The sequence below is a fragment of the Coccomyxa subellipsoidea genome (assembly GCF_000258705.1).
Source record: "Coccomyxa subellipsoidea C-169, whole genome shotgun sequence".
NCBI lineage: Eukaryota > Viridiplantae > Chlorophyta > Trebouxiophyceae > Coccomyxaceae > Coccomyxa > Coccomyxa subellipsoidea.
The window spans coordinates 1,970,553-1,979,580 of record NW_005178040.1 but is presented as its reverse complement, the minus strand read 5'-3'; the positions used below and the strand labels follow the sequence as shown (position 1 = coordinate 1,979,580).

Here is a 9,028-nt window from a genome sequence, read left to right as displayed (position 1 = left end):
TTCTCAGTCAGATCTGAGGCTTAAGGCCTGCACAGGCTGCACTTCACAGTGGGAAAGACAAACCCATGCAGTGCTACCCCAGCTTTGCATTTGGTTTCTGAACAACGTCAACCTTGCAGGCAGCGCTGCAATCTGGCAGGCATGTTAGGGCAGACCACTGTGGTCAAAATTGCAGTGTGCATCCACTGGCTCCAGGTTGCAGCCGCCAAGGGCAACCTACACTGTTCTCAGCAGTGGCTGGCAGCGATTCTGCAGCAGATGGCATCTGCAACGCTCCCCACCTCCAATTCTGGCGGAGCAATCTTGTAGATCTGCGCATTGCATTATAATGAGCACCCCTTCCTTCTTGAATGAGACACAGAGGAACCAGTGCATGAGTGCAAAGCATCACTGTGGTAGCCTCACCTTCTTCACTGTAGCCATGTCTGCCAGGCTGGACAGAGCGTCCAGGTCGACAGGATCTCCTTCTACAATGCTCTGGACCCTTTCTGCCTGCTCGACATGTCAGCCAAGACTCCATTATTAGCAGATGACCCTCCATGGCAATCATTCAAAGTCACTTGCGCAAACCACTTCTACATTTGATTTGATAAATTGGAAGCCGGGCGCACATCAGCATCGCCTGTGTGAAAGGAGGCCACAAGGATGCTCTCGCTCTCTTCTGAAATGCCAAAGCGCTGCAGTGACTGACCGACCTGCAGAACACAACCAGCTCTGCATTTCTTTTCGCCTTGACATCAAATTTCACTCTCGCCACGAGAGACATACATCAATGTACCGGGGTGGCTGCGTCTGGGGGCTGGAAAACTGAGCGCACATGTTTGGACCCGGACAAGTTGTATACAAGCTCTGCGTGCAACGATCGCGTGCGCAACGAGCCTCGCACGTGTGCCGCCAAGGCCTTCTGTGCTGCTGTGTGGACTATGAGGAGGTCTGGCACCTGCAGAAGCAATGCTTCAGGTGGCTGTCACTGCAAGTATTTGTGCTAAAAGCACCTCGGGCATATTCTTTTCAATCCACTTACCACACTGGCATTGATGAATGCGAGCTCCGGCTCCAGAGATCCAGCTACAAGCTGTTGCTGAATGTCCCTGTGTGCAGACACTCTTTCAGAGGGCAGACTATTTCAGGCTCGATGCTCAAACCAAACACAAGGATCCAGCAAGCTTTTTTGGACATAGAGGAATCACTTTGAGAGGCGCACTTTGCATTTTTCACGTTTGTAAACAACCAGACAGTGAGCTTCTGTCCTTCGTTGTTTACGAGAGGAAAGCTTATTTGTTTGGCAGCATCAGGCATGTCCGACGCCTAAATATATAAGACGGTAGCGAAAGAACTCAATAATAATTCCAATCAAAAAATCTATGCCTCCTATGAATGGATCTGGGCGTCAGATCGCCAGGAGCACAAAGACAATTTTTTGTGCACAGCAATTTTATGATTGTAGAGAGTGTTCGACAAATCGGCTATCCCTAGAGATGTGTCGGCATGTCACAGTCTGGGATCCTGAAGAGTGCTCAATGAGCACTGCTCATGCAGCGAGTCATGGCCTGATCTATCACGTCATGAGCGCGTATGACGTCAGGTTTTGAAAGGAAGGGAAGAGGGAAGAAAAAATTTGCTTTTGGAAAGGAAAATGTAATAAGGTTTGGTCAACATCTATAAGCCGGGCCATAGCACTGCACAGTGTCACACAGCCCAGCTGGCTCCAAGCAGCTGCAGCTGAACAGAAAATATATTGATACTGTTCTCTGACACAGGTGAATGGCGCTTGTGACAGCACTGGAGGCAATAAGCAAGTACCTATGACAACTTTCCATGCAGATTCCTATATGCTCAATTCACAATAGATGCAAAGTGATCTTGCACTTCATTCTATGCCTCGGGGCTGATCTATTGACGTCAACATAATTCTGAAAGGAGGCATCCGATTCAATCAAGAAGTTCTGATGATCAGATTAACTACAGTCCAATTCAATCCAATTCCTGTGATCACACGGTCGATCACGTCATGTCCTGAACATAGGCATGGAGCTGCCATTAGCTCGCACTGCCCAAAGACACTTGGCATGCATGCCTCTGATGAAAATAATCATGTCTCCGCTCAGACAAGGAAGAACTCAATGCTGCTCTTAGCACAGGAGCCAGCTCTAGGTCCCACAGGACATCACTCAGGAAACAACGCACATCTGCACCCAATACGGGAAGACTGTACAAATGCCAACAACACGCAATCCTGTCACGCTCAGTCTCAAGAGGCAAACTTTAACAAACGGCACCATGCACAGCAAAGTCACAATGTCTGCGTTTCAACAATGCTATACACGAGTGCAACAATCTCTTCATTCCAAAGTGGGATTCTAAGTGCTCGCTGTTCTAATGCTGTTCGGCATGGAGAATCATGTCAAGACCTGTAATCCTAAGACATCCGCCCCCGCTACCTCAGTAGGGTGTTCCAGATACTTGTGTCACGAATTGCTCCTCATCAGAGGCCCATGCTGTAAAGGAACTCCACAATTCCTGGGCCCAGCATGGATTGTCAGGAGTCGTCAACGTCTGCGAGCATCCAAGCGGATCTGAGGCCGGGAGTTCAAGCCCCTGGTCCTCAGCTCTCCCAGGGCACCCTCAAGACAGCGCTTGAGGTCTGCATAGCTCACCACCAGGAGACTGGCTTCGTCCCGGCTCATCAGCGTGATCTGCTCAGCACAGCAACATCTCAGAGTGTTGTTTGCCTTGGAAGCTGACAAATTTATGACACACGCAGTCCTCGTGGGTTTCTGGCCTCCAATTCTCCTTGCAATCATGCTGAGAGCTCCATGCACTTAAATTGGCCTGCACAAGGAAGTCCTGATTTGCCACCTAATCTCACGGGCACCTCCTGCTTCTATGAGTGAGTGGTCTCTGACTTACTGATTAAATCATATATGGCAAAAGGAGAAAGAGTGGCACAGGACGAGTACCTTTTCGGGCACGCCGGCATCCAGTTTGTTGAGGCACTCGACCACGTGACCCCAGTCCAGCATGGGCGAGCCGTCCTCTCGCACTTGGTGCAGCACAAAGTCCCGGAACAGCTTCAGCAGGTACCGATCCCCTGTATACCCATGTCATACGCACAATCACCATCGCATCACCACCCCCGGCAGCACTATATAGGTGTCAGCTCAGCTATGCACAGCACAAGGAGCTGAGACAGTTACAGAACTAGAGATCAGGAGAGTATGACAGCAGGACTCCTCTGTCCAGGACAGCATGGAGGAAGCATACCTGTCTCCGCCCACTGGGGGTCACTGTCGCTGTCGGGCCGCTCCAGCACAGAGCTCAGGCGCACCAGCACGCGCAGCAGCCGTCCGTCCTCCGCGCCCTTCCACACCTGCACCGGTCCACTAGCTCTTTGCACATGCTACCACAGTCTCCCAGACAGCACTGGTCCAGCACTTGCCGTAAGTCACTTATAGCACAGTATGTTCGTGATATGCTCTGAAAGGGTGGTACTCAATTTGCACCTCGATTATATGGGTACCTGCCAAACATGCAAAGCATGCTGCATCAGGGTGTGTCAAAGGCCAATGTCATGTCTCAGGGGGCGTGCCTGCATGGCGGCGGCCTCGGCTGCCAGCTGATGCCGGTCCACCTCGGCCACCAGCTGCTCGCTCATCACAGCCGCCACCTGCAGGCGATACGACTCAACAATTATACAGTTGTTAAAGTTTAAATCATGCTCTTCATCAGCATCAGCCTCACTTCTCGCACATGACATTGCACTGCTTTGCGCAAGGCGATGGCAAACAGTTGCTTGAGCTGCCACATACAGTTGCGCTACAGCTCTCAAGTTGCTCAAGCTGGTGAAGAACTCTAGAGGTTGCAAGGGTGATGATGCCGCCAGTTCAAGCACAAGGAGCAAGGGCTGGGCACCTGCTGCCAGGAGGCGAAGGAGCTGCCCTGGGAGGAAGCAAGGAGGGCAGAAATGGTGCGAGTGAGGCCCTGTGAGAAGCCGGCCGCCACGTAGTCCAGGCTGGGGGGCGCCCCTGCGCAGGCCAGCACCAGCAGCAGCCGCCCCACCGCCGTCAGGTCCTCCCGCTGCAGCGCATGCAGCTCCTCGCGGCTGCTTATCTCCCCCGCCATCACGTCCGCCACCCCCAGCGAACCTGTGCACCATGACTTACTCAAATCATTCCCTTTAGTTCACTCCTCTTACGAGCACGTGACGCTGGTAGCACCTTCAAACTTAAAGATGCAGAGCCCTCTTCCTACATACAGATAAATAAATTTCCTGCAGTAAATTGGCCATGCAACCCACTAAGCCGCATTGCAATGCAATGGGGGCAAGATCAAAAGGTGATATCACAGCCTCATCTGCCCGCCAAGCAAAAGAAAAATACTGAGGCCATTTCCACATACACACCATGTTTTTTCGGGAAACTGTTTATGACCAAGGAATACAGCTCACCAACTCGGATGCGGCCAGGACTTGTAAGGAGGACTTTGGAGGGCAGCAGGGATGCGGGTCGCAGGAGCAGGCCGGAGCCATGCGCCGTCCTCAGGGCAGAGATCAGCTGCACAAGATAGCTCCACAACTGCTCCTCTGTGGGAGGAGCACTGCGAGCCATTGCTGCAAGGGCAGAACCTCCATCAGCTCAGCATATGACAACCTGCCAAAGTCATCATGAGTCTGGCTCAACTTACAAAGCAGATGCTGTTGCCAGATTGAGGCCCAACAAGGTAATCTGACTGCTTCAGAAGAGGAACAAACCTGAGGTGGGTTGCAAATGGGCCTGATCAAGCGTGACAGCTGTAGGATGAAATGCATGCGCAAAGACGAGCGCAGCTCCTCCTTCTAGCTCGCCAGTGATGAATGAAGCACGGGGAACATTCAGGTTTGGATGGCTGCTCAGCAGCGTCCAGCTCTGCACCACCTCCTGTGCTGAAGTGGCAAGCTCGGGGCTGGGAGGAACCTGCACATTCACATTCTTTGGTATTCAGAAGACACCTGTGTCACAGTGGGCAACCACTTGGCTGCAGATTGTTCTTTTGTTGAATTTCATGTGTTCTTGTGTGTACAGATTCATTGGTGGGAAGATGACCATGCCTGTCTGCTGTCAAGGCGGCGCAGAGTGTACGGCTGGCCATCTCTGCTGCTGACACCTTTCAGGACGATGGTGGGAATGCCGAATGCCTGGGATGGCTGTTCGCGCGCTGCTGCAATGTCTTCCAAGGGATACAATGAATGGTATTGCTGCACCATCTCAGGAAGTCCCCAGTCTGGCTCCCCAGAGTTCACCTGCACAGCACAGAATCTGCTCAAGTCTGGCTGTTGGGACGACTTGAAACGACCTGAAAATAGGCTCCCCGTGAAGCTTGAGTACGCATAAGCAGGGACTGAATGGCCACCCACCTGCTGCAGTGTCATGTATGAGCGCTGGCGCTCGTCCGTCCTGAGGCGATCAGCAAAGTAGCCAGCCGCCGCAGATGACTTGCTCAGCTCAATGCCATGCGGTGTGAGAGACACTGAACCCTGCGCCCCTGCGCCCTGTGGCATGCCGCCCTGCATTCCTGCTTGCCCCAGGCACACGCATGTCAAGAGGTTTTGTGCTGCATTCACTTGCTGCACTGCAGTAGCCCAAGCATCCAATTAGCGCATATGATGGGATTCGAGATCTACATCATCTGCAGATTCTATTTGACACTGTGTCATCTACAAGGATGCAAATTCAATCATCGGGTGCGGAAAGCCTTTACCTACTCCAGGACCACCTCTCCTGCCTCGGCCCCTGCCGGAAACATCCGGGCCGACCCGGCCGCGCCCCAGAGCGGCAGCGCCTCGACCCGGCACGCCTGGCGCCTGGGCCATGCCGCGACCCTTGTTCGGGGACGGTGCATATCCCTGGCTGTAACCAGAACCATACGGCCTGCGTGCAACACACGGCAGCATTTCCTCAAGAGGTTCAGGCAAGCATCATCGCTAAGCTAATGTCACTTGCTCTGACCCTGAATTCCACTGCTTTGACCTTTAGGCAATGCATGCAAGAGCATGACAGTCACCTGGATGGAGATGTTGGCGCCACTGCACTGGCGCCAGAAGGTGCACTCTCCATCTTTGTCCCCGGCGCTGCACCATCTGTTCCACTAAAGCCAGTGCTCTTCCATGGAGCCCTGCTGCTCAGCGCCTGCCAAGTGACACAAGGCTCACTGCAGAGAAGATCGAGCAAGCCTATTCGCTTGTGGCTAGGCAATATGGCCCTACATTTAATTGCGATCGAACTTCAATAAAAAGGGAGTACTTGTGCAAGTTCTCCTGGTGTGTGGGCTGTCATGCCCAGGAGATCATCCCCATCTGGCAGCATGAGATCATTCCTGCTTGAGCTCCGGACTGCATGGCCGTTGGCAGCCTTGCTCTTTGGGGAGTTGAAGGACTCTGGAGGCACGGCACAATGCAGCATAATGTCAATTGCACAGCTTTCGGTTGCAGTCGTAAATCAAGACAATGACAGCATACTTTGAAACCAAGTAAATCCCACTGGGAGAAAAGCATCGCACCAGCCTTGGGAACAAAAGGTGCAGCAGCAGAAGACATGGATGCAAGACGGTTTGCATTTGTGATGTTGCTGCTGGAGCTGCTTGGCACAAACACCGCAGCTGATGCTGCGCTTGCGGACAACTGCGAGCTTGGTCCTGCACAAGCATGGGGAAAGGATATCAGCAGCAATATCGGCATTAGCAGGGATTCTCAAAATGTGCTGCATCATCCAAATTCTCCTTAGAAGCTCATTTCCTCCCAATCGTTATGATTCCACTCCAGAAAACTTGTGATTCCACTCCAGAAAACTGATGCAAGCACAGTAGGTGCTCACCAGACCGAGCAGTGCCGCTGTCATTCTGAATCCCAGCGCTAAAGTATGCTGGAACAAATGGAGCGGCGTTGACATTGGACGACAGTCTCAGGCCAGGGCGCTGCTCCTGACTGCCCTTGGGAACGAATGGTGGGGCATTCAAGGTAAGCCCACCTCCTCTAGTTTGTGCGTCCACACCGGCATCAGGCTTGGTGCGAGCACCTTGTGCATCAGACATATGAAGGCTTCAATTCCCACTAATTAGATGCGACATCGTCGTTCCATGAGGAAATTCTGGTACTGTGCCCTTGTCAGCGACCAGGACGTGTTATGGACTGCCCTCATGCACCTCCGAAATGCCCTTCCGGAAGTGGGATTGTTTGTGCAGATCCAAAGGTCCTCGTTGTGTCTGGAATGAATGGGGTGTCAAATGATGGCAGACCCAGCGAGCAATGCAGAAGGAGCTGAAGGGCCAAAAAGACAGCGTTTGGAAATCCCATCAGTGTCATTGCTAGGTACCTCTTGCTTCTTTATTCAATTCACGGATAGATCTCAATGTATAATCACTTGCCATCTTTCAAGGGTTGTCTGGATTACTGCCTGAATCTTCTGCACTTATAGTGCATTATTTAACACGAGCATCTCCCGTCCAGTTGTGTCTCTCTCTGCTGCTGGAAGTTTGATGCTGAAATTATCAATCCAAGAGTTGCAACAAGCAAAGCCTCTGCCTCTGCCTCTGCCAGGCTGGCAGATTCCACTCCAATAATAATACGTTTGGTGTTGTGCAGAGCGAAAGCTGTGCTTTGGTGAGGACAAGAGCAGACCTCTGCCAAGCTCTGGACCCCTCTTGCCGCCCAGCAGTGTCCTTAAAAGAGTCAAGGCCTTCCTGCCGTCCATGCAGCAGGCCAATGAGCAGCTGGCGCATGCCCTTGCGAGTGAGCCTGAAGGGCTGGACATCGAGAACGTGGAGGAGGGACGCCCCCACATTGAGATGGATCTTGCCTGTGGGGTTTTGGACCTCAAGGATGAGCAGGCAGTCTCACTGGCTGAAAGGTCCCTGAGGGATGGTCGGCCTGCCAAAGAGTTGCCTCCAGGCAGCCCTGATGCAAGCAGCAGCAGCGATGATGAGGATGATGAGGGTGTGGAAGGGGATGGAGAACCAATGAGCATGGAAGGGGAAGCAGCATCTGGGATTGCCGATGTCATCGACGGACAGCAGAAAGGCAGTCAGGGGCAGAAAGGCAGTCAGGGAGGTGGGCACAAGGGCCGGAGGCGAGCAGGAATTGTGGAGCTGCATGCAGAGAAGGAGAAGGCGCAAGACACTGCGGTGACATAGCAGTAAAGTCTCCTGTTAAGCCTCTGATGCTCACTGACAAAGCCTGTTTGCAGCATTGCCCGGGCATGTACTGCATGCCCAACAGTGACATCTTGCATTTCATAATGGTTCAGTTGCTGTTGAGCTCTTTGAGTGATCAGAAGGTTGCAGCCGCTATGCACCAGAAAGAAAAGGTGCCCTTAGGATATTGCAACAACAATTGGGACGATCGTGGTCATGATGTGCATGTGCAATGTCATGATGGAGACTTGATGCAACAACTGGAGCATTTTTCTGGCGTTTTTGTTGTTGTTAATGTGAACACTAAAAGTACTGCACATGATGCAGCACACATGTAAGTCATGCAGGTGATCTTTGAAGTGGTCTTATCACCATCTTGGATGATCATTGCCATAATCATGGCCACATCATGCACACACATGCGCCACCCTCAGTGACACCAGTGACACAGGTACCTTAACCCATCAGCAACCTATAGTGTTTACCTTTAAACGACATCATACAATGCAGCGATGTTCTCAGCAATAGACAGCTATGACTTTTCTCCTGTCTTGCATGCAGCATATCTTCTGCCAGACCTGTGCAATACTTCCATATGAGTGAGCAACAGACCAAGCAATTGGAAGTGTTCAAGACCCCCCACTGCTATGGTTGCGCAGGTATCTGCTTTGCAACAGCTGCTTGCACAGCCATTACTCAAATATGTTGTGAAGGCAGCAGACGTGGTACGTACATCCACGTTGGATGTACATGTGCTGCAGCTGCAGATGTAATGTGACCGTCTGTGACAGGCCCATGGGGCCCAGTGCATGAACACATCTCAACCATGCATGTCATCTCCACTCCTTAAATAGGCACCGCCGCA

The 9,028-nt window shown here is 52.1% G+C and overlaps 3 protein-coding genes across 3 annotated transcripts; 1 reads left to right on the top strand and 2 right to left on the bottom strand.

Moving 5' to 3' along the window:
* Positions 1-227: 227 nt before the first annotated feature.
* On the bottom strand, positions 228-1,004 carry COCSUDRAFT_61019 (hypothetical protein; the record flags this gene model as incomplete). The annotated part of the gene is made up of 4 exons (XM_005650513.1): positions 228-311; positions 406-492; positions 612-695; positions 996-1,004. The coding sequence occupies 4 exons, from the start codon at positions 1,002-1,004 to the stop codon at positions 228-230; spliced, it is 264 nt and encodes an 87-aa protein (XP_005650570.1).
* Positions 1,005-2,549: 1,545 nt separating this feature from the next.
* COCSUDRAFT_61018 (hypothetical protein) lies at positions 2,550-6,571 on the bottom strand (the record flags this gene model as incomplete). The annotated part of the gene is made up of 13 exons (XM_005650512.1): positions 2,550-2,696; positions 2,961-3,091; positions 3,265-3,370; positions 3,632-3,667; positions 3,913-4,145; positions 4,448-4,609; positions 4,862-4,952; positions 5,141-5,278; positions 5,393-5,550; positions 5,737-5,906; positions 6,040-6,164; positions 6,279-6,412; positions 6,535-6,571. 13 exons carry the CDS (start codon positions 6,569-6,571, stop codon positions 2,550-2,552), a joined length of 1,668 nt encoding a protein of 555 aa, XP_005650569.1.
* A 739-nt stretch (positions 6,572-7,310) lies between these two features.
* Positions 7,311-8,516, top strand: COCSUDRAFT_64945 (hypothetical protein). Its single transcript, XM_005650511.1, has 2 exons — positions 7,311-7,342; positions 7,616-8,516. The coding sequence occupies exon 2, from the start codon at positions 7,723-7,725 to the stop codon at positions 8,161-8,163; it is 441 nt and encodes a 146-aa protein (XP_005650568.1). The 5' UTR covers positions 7,311-7,342; positions 7,616-7,722; the 3' UTR covers positions 8,164-8,516.
* The last annotated feature ends 512 nt before the right edge of the window (positions 8,517-9,028 follow it).